General features: G+C 55.7%; 4 protein-coding genes across 4 annotated transcripts; all 4 read left to right on the forward strand.

The window, feature by feature from the left end:
• Positions 1 to 285: 285 nt before the first annotated feature.
• Positions 286 to 1503, forward strand: LBRM_34_2250 (conserved hypothetical protein; the record flags this gene model as incomplete). The annotated part of the gene is made up of 1 exon (XM_001568284.1): positions 286 to 1503. The coding sequence occupies one exon, from the start codon at positions 286 to 288 to the stop codon at positions 1501 to 1503; it is 1218 nt and encodes a 405-aa protein (XP_001568334.1).
• A 1073-nt stretch (positions 1504 to 2576) lies between these two features.
• Positions 2577 to 3272, forward strand: LBRM_34_2260 (conserved hypothetical protein; the record flags this gene model as incomplete). The annotated part of the gene is made up of 1 exon (XM_001568285.1): positions 2577 to 3272. One exon carries the CDS (start codon positions 2577 to 2579, stop codon positions 3270 to 3272), a length of 696 nt encoding a protein of 231 aa, XP_001568335.1.
• Positions 3273 to 6108: 2836 nt separating this feature from the next.
• Positions 6109 to 9507, forward strand: LBRM_34_2270 (putative protein kinase; the record flags this gene model as incomplete). Its single annotated transcript, XM_001568286.1, has 1 exon — positions 6109 to 9507. The coding sequence occupies one exon, from the start codon at positions 6109 to 6111 to the stop codon at positions 9505 to 9507; it is 3399 nt and encodes a 1132-aa protein (XP_001568336.1).
• A 3195-nt stretch (positions 9508 to 12702) lies between these two features.
• On the forward strand, positions 12703 to 15462 carry LBRM_34_2280 (conserved hypothetical protein; the record flags this gene model as incomplete). The annotated part of the gene is made up of 1 exon (XM_001568287.2): positions 12703 to 15462. One exon carries the CDS (start codon positions 12703 to 12705, stop codon positions 15460 to 15462), a length of 2760 nt encoding a protein of 919 aa, XP_001568337.2.
• Between the last annotated feature and the right edge of the window lie 2600 nt (positions 15463 to 18062).

Genomic DNA, 18062 nt, shown 5'->3' on the forward strand with positions numbered 1-18062 from the left:
CTATTATACTTTCTCCGTCATCCCATGCGTTGTGTAGCTCGAGGTTTTGGCGCACTAGTGTGCCACAGCTGCAGTAGCGCCGACCAGAGGCAACTTCGAGCTGGTCGAAGTACCTCATCATCGGCGCTTTCTCTTACGACGAATCTGTGCAGCAGCACACCACCACCACTACAGTTCCCTCCTGCTTCTTCGTCTGCCTCGTTCACCGGTGAGAGCGAGTGTAGCGCCGATGACGAGGGTAGGTCAAACCTAGTGACTGCGGGGCATTCGAGCCACCCCCCATCGATGTCGTTCATGTCACCCATGCGTGCCACTGAAGGCTTCCCAGGGCAGACTGTCGAGTCCCCCGGCTACTCCGATGAGGACGCGTTCGGCCACAACGACCCTCTCACGGCTGTCGAGCACACACTGAAGAGAGAGAGGAAGGCTTCCGGATCCGATGCTTCTAGCTGTTTTGGGACACCGACAGCAGAAATTACTGCATCACCGGAGTCCGTCACCTCCGCTGACTGCCTTTCCATCACAGCACCTGATACCGACTTGGGGAAGGCGATGGACGTCGTGGTAAGTGGCCGCAACCGTCGACGCAACCGCCGCAAGCGCACTGCCGACGCTATCCTCGGTGACGTTCTGCACGACGCGCTCCTTCTGCGTGACATGGGCGAGAAGCCGACAGCCGACTTTGTGTATAAGCGAACGCGGGAGCGCATGTACGAGGCGGAGTATGGTCACAAACCCCCAAGTGCAAAGGAGAACGCAGCGAAGTTCATTCCTTTCCCACCTGATTTTCACCTGCACCGTCTGCTGCCGCTCTTTGGGGAGAGCGGCAACGATGCTGTCGAGTCTGCTCCGATGGACTCAGCCTCTGGCGCGACTCGGCCGGTCACTTCTGCGCCGGTGTACACCAAGAACTTTATGAACGCCTACGTGCTCATGGCACCGGATCCATGGCCGGAGCGAGCCGTGACGCCGGACAACCCTGTGTGGACCCGCCGCGACGTGGTTGCAGACAAGGAAAAGACGGGCGGGCGAGGGCTTAGGGAGTGGGAGGAGCGCATGTACGGCCCGCGCCCCGGCTACGACATTCATGGCGAGCTCCTCGATGCCATGGATGAGCTGGGGCACTGGGAGGTGCAGCTGATTCACTTCCTGCGCGTGGTGCCGCTGAGTCAGCGACGCAGTCTACCATTCCTTCACGAATGGTACCGTCTTTTGGTGCACCGCGTGATTCGTGCCGAGCGCCGCTATATTCGCATCCGTGACGCTGCTCTGGCAAATACCAAAGTCTCCACAGCACTCTTCAATCGCACGGAACAACCTATCGATGCCGTTCGGAGCTACTATGCGGAGGCACACCGATCCTTGGCTAGCGCCAACTACGACCCGCTGCGCATGAAGAAGTCTGCCCTCGCACCGCTCATGCGCATGACGGACGAGGAGTTTGCCGAGTGGCAAGAGGTGCAGCGACAGCGTCGGAACTCGCTTGCGGCGGAGCTCGCCTAGTGTCTTCGGGGAGAGTGGGACAAAGGAAAGACTATGAGGAGGGGGGAGGGCAGCAGTTGCGAAAAGCTGCCTGCGGTAAGCGTTATGCTCCTCTACCCCTCTCCGCTTCTCGCACACGCGCTTTGTGGCAATGAACATGAAGCGAGTGTGCATCCGTAGGAGGTGGGGTGCTCCTTCTCTCTCAATTGTTGCAAGCGTTGTGCGTTCGTGTTGAGGCGCCGAAAGAGTGAGCTGTTTTTTTTTTTTTCAGTTCAACAGCAAGGTGGAACCCAGTGAAGGAGTCCAGCAGCGATGATCTCGCTATGGTGCATCAGAGAGGCAAAGGCTTCTTCACATCTCTGAAGTCGTAACTGAAGTGAAGGGATCATCTTTGATGTTCTCTTCTCATTAGGTATCTCATGTCCCTCCCCTCGAGTTGTGCGTGTGTGTGTGTGTGTGCAGCACCCTGCTGCCTTGTAGCACAACGCATTGCACTGCACCCTATCCGCAAACGAGCGAGACTAAAGTGTGAGTAAGCCTCCGGTGCATCCTTTGTTCGCGTCTTTTGTACGCCTCCTCTCCGTCGTTTCGCCACCGCGCGTGTGGGTATTTTTCGCGGCAACTGTGCTCTATTGCTCCAAGTAGATCGGATACCCCCTATCTCAATTTCTTTTTCTTCTGCTGCCGTTGTTGTTGTTGTTGCCTCTTCCCACAGCCCACATCTTTTCTCTGGTGCCCAGCTGCGCGCAGTGAAGTTCACACGGACATATTTTATACTCACACTCAGAGTATAGGCAGCGTGCAACTTGCGCAGGGCCCCCAAAACGAAACGCAGCTCGCCCACGCTTTCGGCGCACCCTCCTTTCGCAAGCTTATGCTTTTCAGCCTCTGTGAACTTCAATCATCTTTCGTTTCTCTCGCTTAACCGTGCCGATTAAAGATTACAGCTCGTTTTCTTCGGGTCGCTGTGTCAGAAGGGGGGAAAAAGGGGCCTTCTCTTTTCGTTCTTCCTTGTTGATCCTGAGGCCGTCTCTTCACCTTCATGAATGGGACTTTTTTGCAGGCCTAGGCCAGCAGTGGCGGCATCGACTGGCATGTCATTGGTGACTGTCATGTGGTGCTCGTGCGCTAAGTATACAACATTGACATCTCGACTACGCTGCACCGCTACTGCTGCTTCTGCAAAGACTGCGGCTGCGGCGAAGAGAGGGACACTTCGAGCACACTCTCCTCAGCGTTGTGGCTGTGTTGGCACAGGAGGGTCGTCGTTAGCGCTATTTCGCCCCACCCGTGTCGCCCGGATGCTCCCGCAGCTGGCACGCTTACTGATCGTTGGTAGTGTCGCGCTGCTGCAAGTGTTTGCCGTTGCGTACCAGCGGGAGAGTCGGAAACTGCGTCAGGAAGAGCAGGCGCGTGGTGCGGTAGGGGCAGCGCAGGATTCAACAGGGATGGGGAGCCCTCGTGTGATGTCTGCAATTGAGGCGATACAACTGCTCGGGCTTGATCGTGACTTTCCTGACTTGTACATCAGTGTGCAACGGGCGGAGGCCAGCTCGGCGTCGACATCAGTGTCGCTCCCACTAGCGCCTGGTAAGGCACATAGGGCCGCACGGCAAAACTTCGAGCGCATGTTTACCCTTGCCATCAAGGAAGAGAACATGTTCTTGGCCGGCAAGCTGAGCGCTGCCTACCGCATTTGCGTCGACCCAAGGTGGGATCAAGCGACGTCGGGTGAAGAGGACGCGAGTGACAAATCCCAACACACTATCGATGACGAGGGCAAGCTCTAGTGCGCGAGGGGCGCTCCTTCTTGGAGGCCGGAGTCCATGTGGGGGGGGGGGGGAGGGGAGGGGAGGGGAGGGGACGTCTTGTTTCCAGGTAAATGTGCACGTGTACAGTGCCACCTCTTTAGCTCTTGCTGTTTGCTGTCGTGTCGATGCCGACGTGTATGTGTGCGGTTTCCCTAGTACTCTGTGCAATTGCACAGCCGCCTACTCCCCCTGTGTGTTGCGTGTATTTGATGCTGTTCTTTTTGGGTAGAGCCGTTTTCTTTTCCACTCTTCTACCTCTCAAGGGGTCGCCAGATCTTGGTGTTTTATTCACAGCTGTTCCGCCTGTTGTTTCTGCCCCTCCTCCTCACGTGTCGAGGGACATTCTTGTGCAAGCAAGTGCATGAACTGGGGTCGCCCCTTTACTCGCATACACTCTAATCTAGGAAAAGAGGACGCTGAAAAACTGAGGGAGTGCAGTAGCTGTGTGTCAACGTGCTTCTCCGGAGACTTCACCAAGCAGTCTTCGCAGGCACTGAGTACACTCTCTTCTCCCCCCTCTCTCCACACACACTGCGTCTCTCTCACTCGCGAACTTGCGCGCGTTTGCTGTGACTTGGTCTTCTCTCTCTCAGTCTGCCATCACAGAAGTGGTGTCTCAGCTGCTTTGCAATACTCTCGTTCTTCCCTTTCCTTCACACCTTTTAAAAAACTCATTTGCTTTTTTCCTTTGTCTCTCTGTCTCTCTCCCCATTCCCTACATGAGCAGTAATCTGGGGAGCACACCCACCCACCCACACAAACCCTATGTATAGTTCTTGGGGTCGGCTGTACTGTACTGTTAAAGCGCAGCAACATATTTTCACCCCTTTCGTCGCCTCAACTGTTTAATTCTTCTTCCTGGGTAATACAGACGCTTCAACCTATTACGTCGGCGACTACCCCCTCACCCCTCTCTACCACCGTTTCTCTCTTCCTTTTATTGGCGCTTGGTGCTTCTTCCTGAGAAAAGCAAAAAAAGGCACAGAGCCCTTTCTGTTTCTCTCACGTAACCAAAGACCGTTGGCGGACTGACGAGCCCGCTTGCATTGGCGAGCGAGCGAGAGAGAGAGCCAGGTGTGCGTCAAACGTGTGGAGGGCACCCAAGCAAACACTTCTACATACATAACTTTGGTGGGAGAGAGCAGCAAAACGGTATTTGCTGATTTTGTGTCCTAGTACGGCGCGGTTCCTTCTTTTGTTAAATTTCTTTCTTGCGTGGCGTGCTCACCTTCACCCCTTCCCGTGACATCTGATCGCTTTGCCTATTCTTTTTCTCACCCTCCCCCTTCTGTTTCGCCTGCGTGGTGCTCAAGACGAGAGAGGGGAGGGGGGGGGGCAGACCACGTCTTCATTCTTCCCTTTCCTTCTCTTCTTTTAGCGCGCAGTTTTCCTTCACACCACCACCGCCGCGCTACCCTCTTGTAGCCTACGACGCCTCACTTTCACACATACACACGCACCCGTCAACGCGTACCTCCCCCCCCTCAAGCGACGACGGAGGTGGCCACAGCGATTTCCCTCCCTCCGCCTATCTCTCTTTCCATTTTTTGGACTTGGGAGGTGTTTTTGTTGCCATATCTATCAATCTATCTGTATATATCTGTATATATCTATCTATGTACATCTGTATATGTTTTCGGCACCGTTCCTTTCTCTTTCCTCCTTCTTAGCGCTAAAGGAGAGTGCACTGGAAACAGAGAGGAGGGGCAACGTGCCGCCGCTACGTCTTCCCCGTTGTAGTACTCCTCTCCTTGTTTGAGGGAGGGTGTTTTTTTGCTGGGGTGAGCTTGTGTGTGTGTGTGTTCGTGCGTGGCTTCTGTGCTCGTCCTCTTCTTTCCCCTTCATACTTATTGTGTTGTGCTTTTTTTTTTTCATTGCTCTTTTTTCGTAAGCCGTTTTCTCTCCTGTGTGTGCGTGTGTTTGATCTTCTGATTGCCTTTGCACTTCTACTCGACTAACGTTTCCTCTTTCGCCCATTCCTCTCTTTTCACCCCCCCCCCCTCCATCAGCCTACATCGTTGCCTTCCTTTGTGCCTGTGTGCTCACCTTCCCCACCGTTGGATAACGTCGCGAGAGCCAAAAAGAAAGAGACGCTCTCGCGTTACGCACACGTAATTATAGAGCGAAAGGGGTACTGCAGAGAAGGGCCCAAACACGCTTGCTCTCCGTTGAAGGCTGTTGTGGTGAGGTGGCGCATCTCCTTTCGGCTTTTATTGCATTATTTTTTTTTTTTGTTGTTGTCGTTGCGTGACCGAGTCCGAGTGCAAGCCCAGAGGACAGGGGGTTTTTTAGCCGGCTTTTGGGCTTTATCACGGGGGCCAACGTGCGCTTTATTTACTCGTTACTTCCCTGTCACACCCTCTCTTTCTGCTGTGGCGGAGAAAAAAAAAAACGCACTGCTTTGCTGAGTCGCGCGAGCAGACGCAAGGGCAAGGGGGTAAGGCTAGAGCTACCGAAGCGAGGGGGGTGGTGGTGGTTGAAACGAATACACGCCGCGGGGGATCACTGAAGAGCTGCGCATTTTTTTGGGGTGTGTCTCTGCGTCAGCTCGGGGTGTCGCACCATTTGGGACGGCGCCTTTCTTTTCGCCCCTTTCATAGCACGACCCTCGCCCTCTTTTTGCCGCTCCCCTCTCCCCTGGCTTCTCACGAGTCGATCAACGCTCATCCGTGCGCTCAGGGCTGTGAAAGCGAAAGAACGCTTCTAGGCGGTATTGCGCTTCTTCTGTATTTTTTTTTTCTCGTTCTACTTTTGTTTCCCCTTTCCCTCTGAAACTCAACTCGCCCTGACCGTGTGCTTCTTCTTCTGCAGTCGAATGAGCAAGACACGAGGCAAGGTGGACGATCATGTCAAGTCGGCTTTGCCGGCCATAACGAAGGCTGCCACTTCATTCCCCAATGCCGCTGACACGACAGTCGCCGCCTCCAAAATGTCAGACTCAAGCAGAGATGGGCACAACCCCCTCATCGATGACCTCTTCAACGATCTGGGCCAGAACTTTTCCATTGATGATTTCTGTGGTGTCGGCTACTTACATGGAAAGAGCATCAGCAATAATGGTAGCTTTGCGAGCTTCGATCCAGAGCTGCGGCGTGCCAGCGAGGAATCCGAGACGAGCTCGCGTAGCAGCCCCCGCACGCGTCAGTTCAAGGCAGCTGCGGAGATTATCTGTCAGGTTGGTCAGCACTTCGTACACGCCATGCGGATGCACGAACTTGATACGTTCTTCTGCCCGGCTAGTGGTGAGAATACCGCGGACGCGTTGCGGCGCCAGCTGCGCACCAAGAATCAACAGGAGGTGGAGACGGTGGTAGTGACGTTAGTGGAGCTGCTCGAGACAGTGCGCAAGGAAGGAAGTCATGTAGCGCCGCTCGCCGGCGCGCTCTCGGAGCTCGATGGTATTGGGCGAAGTCGTGCCTTCTCCACTAGTATGATCTCAGGAATGAGCACGGCCAGCCTCATGCGGCCACCAGTGTATGAGACGAATCAGCTTGACATGGCGTACGATCAGCAAGGAAACCGCATGATCAACTGCTACAGGGTAATCGCAAATCTGGGACGCGGCGCGTACGGCAAAGTGAAACTTGGAATCGACACCAACACAGACCAGATGGTAGCCATCAAAATGATCGACAAGAAGTTCCTCAAGAAGAAGATCGGTGGCCTAGGCGCCAACAACCAGGAGGCGGCGCTGAAGCGCGAAATTGCCATCATGAAGAAAGTACGCCATCGGAACTGCGTCTCTCTCTACGAGGTGATTGACGACCCGGACTCGCACATGCTCTACCTAATCATGGAGTATGTGCCAAACGGGCCTGTGGTCCGGCTGAAACCGCACAAACTTGGGAGCACTGCCCTGAAGTCGATCGAGGCTGGCATTCCGCTGAGCGGCGAGGCCTGCAACAAAGTTCTGATGCGGTGCGCGGTACGGCAATCGGCTACTGGCGGGTCCGAGCCTCTCACTGATGCGGAGATTGCCAGTAATCCAACTGTTTTCTTCTGCAAGCCACTAGGCCAGCACATCTGTGCGCTGTACTTGCGCCAACTCGTGAGTGGGCTGCGGTATATGCACAAGCGGAACCTCGTCCATCACGACATCAAGCCGGACAACATCTTGCTCGGCACTGACCATCAGGTTTTTCTCACTGACTTTGGTGTCAGCGAGATTCTCTCTACCCGGCAGGAGATGAAGGATGCAGTGGAGAGTAACCATAACAGCAAAAGTGACGACGGCAGTAGCGACTACTCCTCCAGATCTCTCGGTAGTGATTCGACCGGCGGGGATCGAAAGGGGGACGGGGGTGGTAGTAAACCTCGCTTGGGTGGTGGCACGCTTCTCTTCACCGCGCCGGAGCTGTTTGACGGCTCCGTGAATCAGCACTCGCTGGATCCCCACCTCACCGATGTCTGGGCGCTCGGGGCCACCCTTTACTGCATGCTGGTCGGTATGCCCCCGTTTTTTGGCAACTCGTACGCCGAGGTGCGCACAAACGTTCTGACGCAGGCGTACCCGTGGTGCGGCAAGACAATGTACGAGACGCTGCTGGCAACGGAGTGGAGGGTCGTGCTGAATGGGTTGCTGGCCAAGGACCCCACCAAGCGCTGGTCTCTGGCGCAACTCAAGTCCTTCCTGGACCAGGAGAGCTTCCAGGATACCATGCGGCAGAGCGCGTTTCACGAGGCGTCGTTGGGGACTCGTTCCTCGACCTGTCTGGACGGTGACACGTTTCTCTCTTCTTCCACAGCGCAGCGCACCACTGGCTTGGTGATGCCGTTGTCGGATGCGACGCCGGTCGTGGCACCCGGGCCATCGCCTGAGTGTCTCCCGATGGCGAACGGCTCCAACATCCCCTTCCCTCCTCATGTGGTGCCTTCTGCTGCTCGCGTTTCTGCCCTGCCGGTGGAGCCCGGCGGCGCTTCTCACAGCTTCTTGCGCGACTTCAGTGTATCGGAGCAGGAGGTGCGGGACGCCACGCGAACGGTGAAGGTTGAGGTGCGGCGGCAGTCAATCGTCCTCTCGGCGCCCGCGCGTGCTATTGTGTGCAGCTACGTCAAATCCATTCGTGCAGGTATGCAGGGCCGGAGCTCCATTCAACTGAGCTGCTCGTCCCCTTTCGGTAGCATCGCGTACGTCGGATCCCCTTCCTCTGTGAAGATGCATGCCGGCGCCAACAAGATCAGTAAGATGAGCACCTCCAGCGGTGAAACGGAGCATGTGACTCAAGCCCCCAGCGTCGCTGCTGAGGTGAGGTTCCGTCACAGCAGTGAAGCCGGTCCTATAAGTGCTACTTCTCTTTTTTATCCGCCGCGGAGGAGCTCTCGGATATCGGCGGTGACGACTCGCACGGGGAAGCAGTCGGAAGGTGGCGGTGGCGGTCGCGCGCTCGCAGGCGGCAGCGCGGAAGGCTGTGTCGTGGGCCGACCCGCACAGCCACTGGATGCCGCTTTCTCTATAGTGAACTTGCAAAGTAACGCGGCTGAGTACTCTCCCACTTTGAGCAGGATGTCATCGAGCGCCTCGTCGCGGCATTCCTTTTTGGCACAGCGCGCACCTGGTGGGCATCACGCTGGTAGGGAAGCCAACAACGAAAACGGCACCCTGACGAGAAACTCGGCAACTCCAAGCGGGGACACGCGAGTGCTGGGGAGCGGGACGGCCGACACAGCTAGTTGGTTTAACGCCAAGGTGCCATCGACGGTAGCGCAAACGATGCTACCCGAGAGCGTGACGCCTTCCCTTATTGATGAGGGGGATGACCGACAAGGGGTAGACGACGATGGCGACAGCAGCCGATTCTCGAAATTACCGGGCTGCAAGAAAACACCGTGTGGCACCTTGCTCAGTAACGACGGCGGCTTTGACCAGGTGACATTGACGCCCGGGTCACGCTCAGTGGCGCCGCCACTGCTCAACTCTGTTCTCTACAGCGCCACCAGCGGTGTGGGAGATAGCGACTCAGGTGGGTACCGCAGTACATCTCCTAACCCGAATACTGTCAGCACGCCTGGCGCTTTTTTGGCTATGCCCTCAGAAAAGTCTGCCTTTGCGACGCGGTCGCCAGGTTGGTTGGGCCTGCGAGAGAACAGATACCCTATACAGCCACTGCAGCACCGCCTCTCTGAGGGTAAACTAGTAGCTCCCGCCTTGACTGCCTTCGAGGAGGTACTGAGTGTTGCGCGTTCGGAGCGGCGCGCCACTGTTAATCGCAAATGAGAGTTACAAGAGTGTGGGAGGAGGAGGAGGAGGGGGGGGCCGCGGTGAGGGGGTGCGAATTGATGGAGGGAAAGCCGATTAAAAAGTCTAAAAAGGAAGTAGAGGTGGTCTCGTCACAGATCAGAATTGCCGGAGGGCTGAAGGCAGATGTGTTTGATGTAGCACACGAGAGTGCAGCCGTGTCACCTTCATCGCGTGGGTGAGGGTACGTGTCTTGGGTTTTTAATGCGGTGGGTGAGGTACGCATGTCGGGTAGACATGCCATTTCCTCTGTTTCTCTATGTGTTACCTTTCGTTTGGTGCGCACCTGCCCTCGCCACGACAAGGCTCCAGCTGCATGAAGAGCGGCTCGATGTCTGGCGGAATGCCTTCGCGTGTTCCAACATGCCACTGTCTCCTGATGATTTTTGCTCTTGCGCGTCTCTGAGTTTGCCCCCCCCCCCCTCCTTCCCCTCCTCCCTACCCCCCGTACTGTGCCTCCCTCTCTCCCTTCCTCGTGTATTGCGAGACTCCTGACAAGTCGTTAGTGTATCACCTTCTGCTCTGCCCCCCTCCCCCTCCTTCAACACGTCGACGATGCTACCTCGAAGGGCACAAATGTTTCTTCTTCTCTTCTCAAACTGCCACTTTTTTGGTCCCTCTGACTGGAAGGCTCGCTATATTGTGTGTTTCCCCCGTTTAGTTACTCAGTTAGGTGGCGGGGCACTCGTTTTTAGAGGTTCTTCTTTTCATTGTCGTTCGCTTCCTTTTTGCGTGTCTCTTTCTCAAATTCTTCTCCTTTCGGTCGATTTCTGCTGGGTTGTGGGTTGGCCTCTGGGAAGGTTGTCAGTGCAAAGGCTGTGCATCGATGCATACATGCGCTTATGCACGTAGTACACCTTCACTCACGCCACCCCCATCCACCGGAAAATGAAGACAATGTGGCGTTTTTTTTTTTTTCCTTTCTTTTTGTAGGTTTGTCTCCCCCCTTTTTGGTTGTTCTCTCGTTCCCTTCAGGTCTCTTTTCATTTTATTTTTGCCGATTCGCGCTTTCGCTGGTTTCTCCATTGCTCCTTCGTACTCCTCTCCCCCTAAGTTCTTCTTCCCCCATTACCGGTATATGTACAGTAGTCTTCGATTCGAAATCACTGGAAGGGCGCGAAGAAGAAAGGCAAACGTCGGCGTTAAAGACAGGCAAATAAAACCGAAGAAAATCAACTTGATCAGCCAAGCCCTAGCGGGGAAGTTATGGACGCGGTGCCCCTGCTGTGTGGGATTTTCTTTTGTGTGTGTGCAAACGTATTTCTTCACGACATGTGGATCGGCTGCACTGCCAACTGTCAAAAGCAAAAAGGACTCTCTAGCGGACGTTCGAGCGCAAGGGCCAGCCCTGAGTGTGCTCTAGAAGCTTGGGTGCGGTGGTGCGCGTCCAAAAATGGAGAATGCTCACGCGCGTTAATGTGGTTGTGTGCTCCTCTGTCTGCTGGTGAGTGTACATCGATGATCTTCTTGCTGGTATGTTATCTATGCCCCTGAGGACGCGGGACACCCCGGATGCCACGCACCGGGGAGCAGTGCACCCCCCCCCCCCCCCGCTCTGGGGGAGCCAGGCAGTCCCCTAGCGCTGCCAATGCAGACGCAGTTCTGGCGGTCACAGGGAGAAAGTAGCGGCAACGCAGGGATGCCAAAGCGATGTGCCGCCGCTGATGTCGCCGGTCAGATACTGGATGGCGCTGTGCCGGAGCGATCCGCGACGGTAAAGACGTTTACGCCCATCGATATGATGGTCAGAGTGCCAGCGTGGCTCGAATGCGTCGCACTGGGCCCTCGCTGCCCACTGGTGTGGGAAGCCTGAGCCACTCTGCGGAATGCATCGGGTGGCGGCCGGCATGATGGGAGCAGCTGTAAGGCGACCTGCGGCACGCTGGGTGGGTAGAGTGGGAGGAAGGGGCCGTGCTCCGATGACGGCGTCGGCGCACTGCTGTAACGCGTGCATCTGCAGCTGCCTCGCACGACACCATGGGCCTGCGACAGGCCGAGGTGTAGGGCAGCATTGAGCTCACGTATGGCAGAGAGTAGACCCGGTGAGCAAAAAGTTTCTTATTGTTTTCTTCGTCTCTTGTTTTTTTTTTTTGTGTCGCACTGTTTATTTTTCTCTCCCATACGGCTTCTTTCTCTCGTTGTGCTCGTGAGTGCAGCTGTGTGGTTGTTGGTGTGTCCATCTACCCTGCTTTCTTTGTTCTCTCCGATCACGATGTTTCTCTGTGCCCCCGCCGCCTTGTCGTGACGCTGGCGCAGCAAGGAAAAGAAAAAACCCAGGAGAAGGTAAAGTAGCGCCTACTCTACTCCTCCCCTACACGTCACTGGCTGTCTCTGCGTATCTAGGCACCTGTATAGGACCCCCAAAATGTATCTGTAGACCTATGTGTCTCAAGGCTTTTGCCCCTTGTTTCCCGCTGCACCACTGCGTGGAGCTGGCGCTTTCTCGCTACTTCCTCTGCAGCAACTGTTTGCCTGCTCAACTAGTGTAAAAGAGAGGGTAAAGCGGCCCAGATGAGTGCATGCTGGCGCACGGAATGTGCGACGGGAGTGGGAGCTGGTGCGGGCACTCCTTCTGCTTCTCTACTTCCCCAGGGTAAAAGGCAGGAAAGGGAGGCTCAAAGGGGGCCGAGCGAGATCTGGCGCTGCAAAGCGCCGAGAAAAGAAAACGATTGCTCTTGTGCTATGGCAGTCGCCAGAGTCAACCTTCCTTTGTATCTCATCCTTGTCCTCTCCTTCTCTTCCCCCCCCTCCCCCCACCCTCCCTGAATCGACGGGTCTGCGGGTTTGTCTAGAGGGGGGATACGATAATAAAAAGAAAGAAGAACGCATTAAAGTGCAGAGTTGCAGCTGAGAAACACACTTTTGGCTTTGCCTGTGTGTACATGTGTGTGTGTGTGTGGAGGTCTCACACTGACATTGCACAGCACGGTCACCCTTCTCGACACGGTGGAGGCACATTCGAATTGCCATCTCCTCGTTCCTGTACAACGCAGGAGGCTTGCCTTCAGCGAAAGGGACGTACACAAGAGAGAGGTGGTGGTGGGGCGCTGCTGCTCGCATCATTCTTGATTTTTAGTAGTCGCTCTTTACCACGTCGGCTGAGGTACACGTGCACAAGCCAATAATTCGTGGTGACGGTGGGGTGAGTAAGTGCAAAGTCTCTCAGGCCTCTCCATGGCTTCTCTTGCACCGCAGATCCTCGCCGCTCTGGCGTCCGCCTCCAGCCCTGTGACTGAGAGGCGCCAGGAAGGTGACGCTCAGCTCCAGCAGCTTAAGCTGAACGCCACTGTGTACTTCTCCAGCTGCGCCGAAATCTTTGTTTCGCAGCAAGCTGATCTACGCGGGCGGCAGCTAGTGGGTTTCCAGCTGAAGAATAGTCTCGCAGACCCTGCGTGTGCGCAGAACACGCAACTTCAATTGGCGGTGTGCGAGCACGCAGTCGCCGATCCGCAGCGTATCATCCGAAATGTCGCCGGCAGTATTATCAGCGTGGCGGTGCGCGAGGGGCTGTGGCCTGCGGAGCCGGTCGTCCGACAACTCGGCACCATTCTCACCCAGCGCAGCAACGAGCTTGGCGCGGTGCATGGCGCCATCCGCGCCTTGTCGTACATCGTCGACGATGCCGTGTCGCTGCTCGATGTGGCGGGGCTGACGAAGCCGGTGCTGTTTGCTGCACTGCCGTACCTCACGTCGACGGCCTTTGGTACAACTGGCGCAGACGCGCTTGAGATACGTGTCAAGGCTTTCGAGGTTGTTGCTCTGATTTTAGAGCATGCAGGCATGGACTTTGAGTCCAGCAGCTACCAGAGTCTGCAGGGCGGCATCATCGGCGTTGTGCAAGCGTGCTTCGACAACCTAAAGGCGCCCCTCTCCCAAGCCATCGCCACACAGTGCATTCGTTGCCTTGCGCTGTCCCTCACGTTCTACCGAGATATCGACGATGACCTGTTTGAGCAGATCGGCCAGCTCATGTACCAGGCGACCACTGCAGGCAACGGGGCTGCTCCGGCTAACGCCGAGGAAGAGAGTCTCCGCATTGAGGCGACGGAGTTCTGGCGCGCCATCTTGCACTTCCCTCACTTTGCTCAGGTGGCTCAGTCCACTGTCGTGCAGATAATTCCAGTGATCATTAATTCAATGATTTACTCTGAGATGGAGATCGGTATGCTGCAGGCGAGTGCCGAGGACTGGCAGGTGCCGGACAAGATCGACTCAATCCGTCCACGCCACTACAAAGAGCACAGCAAGACCACTGGTGGCGGTGGCGACGACCAAGAGGAGGACGACGGCGATGACGACGACGAGGTGGAGGAGTGGAACCTGCGCCGCGTCTCGGCGTTGACGTTAGATGAACTCAGTCAGTACTACGGCGACCTAGTTCTTTTGCCAGTGCTGAGCTGTGTTGAGGGGATGATCCGCTCTGGACCGGCTAACTGGCGCCAGCAGGAGGCTGGTGTGCTTGCCATCGGTGCCTTTTGCGAGGGCTGCTACGACTCCCTGGAACAGTTTCTGCCTGATATTTGTCCGATGCTTCTGCAGTTGCTCGAGTCGGCTGATACACATTTTCTCGTCGTGAGTATTTCACTTTGGTCATGCACCCGTCTCGGCAGCTACTTCCTCTCGAGTGATTCGTTGATGGGTCGGCTGATGGCGTGCATTTTGCGCAAGATGGAGAACCCATCTAAGATGGTTCAGGGTGCTGCCGTCGAAGCGCTTCGCAGTATGCTCGAAATGGCGGAGGAAGGGAAGGTGGACGTGGCTACCCCAGCCATTGTGCGCACCATCGCGACATGTTTTGGCGCCTATCAACTCAAGAACCGTGTGCTTCTCCTCGAAGCAGTGCAGTCTGTGTGCCAGACCCTCGGCACTGCCGTGCGCAGCAGTGAGGAACTCATCTCCACTCTTCTTGCGCCGCTGGGTCAGCTTTGGTCACAGACTCTGAATGACAGCCCCCTTCTGTGGAGTCTGTTCGACTGCATGGCAACCGTGTGCTCCACGCTTGGGCCAGCGATGCAGCCCATGACGGCAGAGATCTTCAACCGCAGCTTCTCGCTGCTGCGCGAGCATCTGCAGCATCGACACGCCGCCCTGCAATCGGGTGATATCCCGCCGGATGAGGAGTTCATTGTGACCTCGTCCATCTTGCTGAGTGGACTCTTTGACGCCATGGGTTCGGGGCTGGAGCCTCTTGTGGCTCAGAATGAGCCGGTGTTTATGCAGCTGACGCTTTCCATGCTCTCTGACGCGTCGCCTCACATTCGGCAGAACGGCTTCTGCCTCGCCAGCGATGTGGCGCGCACCTGTCCCATGCACCTGCAGCAGGTGCTCCCCCAGTTTTGCGACCTTGCGGTGCAGAATGTCACCCTAGCCGATGAGTCGTGCTACGCGGTGGTCAGCAACGTTGCTTGGGCGGTGTGCAACTTGCTGGAGCATCAAGTGGATGGCACTGGTGCCCCAACGATGCAGGCAAGCCCAGCCATGCCACATCTGTTTGGACTCTTTGCAAAGTTGCTGGGACAGACGAACATTACGTCGGACATGCGCAACATGGCAGAGAATGTGTCGCTGTGCCTCGGCGTCATGCTCTATGTGGACGCTGACGTGGAGTCGAAGGCGGGCTGCTCCGTGGAGCTCTTTGCTGGTGCGTTTTGCCGCTTCGTGCGCAACGTCCGCGAGTCATCATCGCTACTGGAGGCAGGCACGAACGGTTTTTTGACCGCAATACAGCAGAAACCGAGCATTGTGCTGACGAATCTTGTGCTCTTTTGCGACCTTGGCTGCTCCGTGGCTGTGGAGGGCATCGAGGCGAGCCGTATGATCCGTGATCTGCTTTCAAACGCGTTGCGTGCGAACCCCGACGCATGGTGCCAGGCGCTCGGTTCCTGCACGGAGCCGACACGCAAGAAGCTGTACGAGCGGTACGGCTTTCAGTAGGGTGGGAAAGCCCGAGAGGTCTGTTGTGGTTGAGTGGGACGTTTACCGCCGCCGCCAACTGATCAGTCAAGGCGGGAAAGGAAGGTAGGACAGGAAACACAGACGTGGTGTTCACAATCGCTGGCAGCTCTTCGCAGGAAAGAGTCCACTACTGGCATGTGCATGAGAGAGAGAGGGAGAGTGTGTGTATGCATGCGCATGTGAATGTGAATGTGTGCGTGTGTGTGCACACAGCCGATTTGCCTCCATTTTTCCTTTCATTATGATCATGTTCGTCTTCACCTCTGTAAGTCTCGCTCTATTGTTTTCCCTTTGTTCCCGCTCAATGTGTGACTCCATTTTTGGTTTTGTTTTGTTTTTCTTCTCGTACTTCTCCCTTCCTCGACTAACTAAAAGAAAAAAGAAAAATGGAAGGCAATCAGAGAGGTGAGTGTCTCTTGTGTGTACATGCGGTGGTGTTCTATGTTTGTGTGTCTGTGTGACCTGTGCCTTGTCGAGTGGAGGGAGGAGGGCGAGGCAGCGAGCCGGGGGAGGGATAGTTTCTGTTTCTCTCTCCGTGTATCATCGGACTGTTGCCACCCCCTTTCCATTTCTCTTCTCTGCGGTCTCCTCTCTGGCCGTGCGTTATTTTCCTCTCGTTGGGTATTTGTGTTATGTACGGCGACGCCTTCTCCCTTCTTACGCACTCGTTTTCTCTTGTCGTCTCTATCGCTAACCCCCTCTCTCATGCCCTACCTGACGCAAGGCTTTTTTTTAGTTTCTGTTCTTCATCTCTACTCTCGTACGCTGCCCCCCCCCCCCCCCCCCCCCTCCCTCTCCGCCTCTTTATCCTTTTCTTTCCTGAGATCTCTCATCCCTTTCGTTTGAGGTGACGGCGTGGAAGAGAGGGTGGACGGTGGATGAGAGAGAGAGGAAAACCTGCAGACGGAACAGAGGTGATGCCAATGCGCGGCGTACGAAGACGTAAAAAGCGCATAGAGGAAGTGACGAGCTGATGACTGTGTATTGAGGCAAGCCACTGCTTTTCTCAATGCAGAGGCTGCCATACGTGAATAAAAAGCTCAGCAGCAGACGCGCCACAACAGCATGTATACGTACGCGCACTCAGAGGAGGCACAGTACGTGTGCGCGAGAATCCTAATTGTCCATCATCATCCCTTAATACGAATCATAGAGAGAGAATGCGGTAGGTCAGGGAGACGCCGGAGATGGCAACCCAGTGCAGGACTTGGTTTCTATGAATGAAGGGCTGTTTTGACGTCTCTCTCTCTGTGTGTGTGTGTAAAGGGGGACTGCAGACGTTCTCCTTCTCTTCCTCCTATGGTCTCTTGCCCCTGTCTCACACATACATACCTGCAGGTAAGCTGGACTGTGTTACATCGCGGACGTGCTCTGTACACTTCGATTCCCCCTTTTCTCTCGCCTGCAGGCACCGCCTGAGATCGTGTTCTGGCACACTGCACGTGACGAGGCACAACAGGGGCTGATGCCGAGAGGCGGGAGGGGGGGGGAGAGGAAAGCGAGAGGGGGTAGACGAGGCACGGGGGAGAAAAGGAGATAAGTGAGCGTGCCGGCATTGAACCATGAAGTGCAATGCCGAAAGCGTCGAAAAAAATAGTACGTGAGGAAGCACGAATGGCTGTTAGATGAAGTGAATTCTACTCGATTCAGCTACACATCCTTCTACTTTTCACTTTGATCAGCAGGTTCGGGCTGTGAAGCAGACGCACAGATGCGTGCATATTTCCCTTCGTGTATGCATGTGTCTGTCTGTGCATCGCCACATGGAAGAGCCAGGCAGACAATGCCATCACCGCCCCTCATGCCATCAATGACGATCTACATCTCTTATTGGCCCTCTACGCAAGCCTTCTACACCAGAACACGCCCACACACACGCACACATGCACATGCACATGCACACACACACACACACACACACAGGCAGCAGTGTGGAGCTTCTTATTTTTCCCCTGTCGATAACCACACAAACACCTCTCGTTCCTCTCTGCTATCATTGTTGCCTTGTGGAACGTGAGGGTAGAGTGCAGGTTGAGCCACCTACGCTAGTAAAGACGTACGTACGAATGCACTGCCGTACTTGATAATACTGCAGCGAGGGCACGTCTCAGAGAGTGAAGGCTGAGGACTGACTCTCACGCTCTCTCACTTCCCCTTCCCACGCCAGCGAGGGAGTGCGGGGATCCTTTTGGAAATAAAAAAGACTAGCGAATGACTCTTTACACGGTTGTGTTTGTTTGCCGCTCGGTGCTCTTCTCCGCGCGTAACGGTGCGGCGAGGTCGGGGGACGCTCGTGTTTTCCTTTCGCTGCTCAGTGGAGGCGATATCCTTTGTTCGGCGCGTCAGTGCTACTTCTAGTCTCCATTTTTGTTGAGAAAGGCCACAGTGCCCCTATGGTCCCTTCTCCATCGTTGTTTCTGCTGCCCGTGCCTCCCGAGTCAGTCTCACCCACCCGAGTCCCCCTTCGTATTCCTGTCCAGTGCGAGAAGAATGTGGAAAGGCGGGTAGCTCCGCACGCTCGCCAGTGCGCACGCACAACATATACGCCTATCGACGCCCTTGCAGGCGAGGCGCGCTCT

Source organism: Leishmania braziliensis, chromosome 35 (assembly GCF_000002845.2).
Source record: "Leishmania braziliensis MHOM/BR/75/M2904 complete genome, chromosome 35".
Taxonomy (NCBI): Eukaryota; Euglenozoa; class Kinetoplastea; order Trypanosomatida; family Trypanosomatidae; genus Leishmania; species Leishmania braziliensis.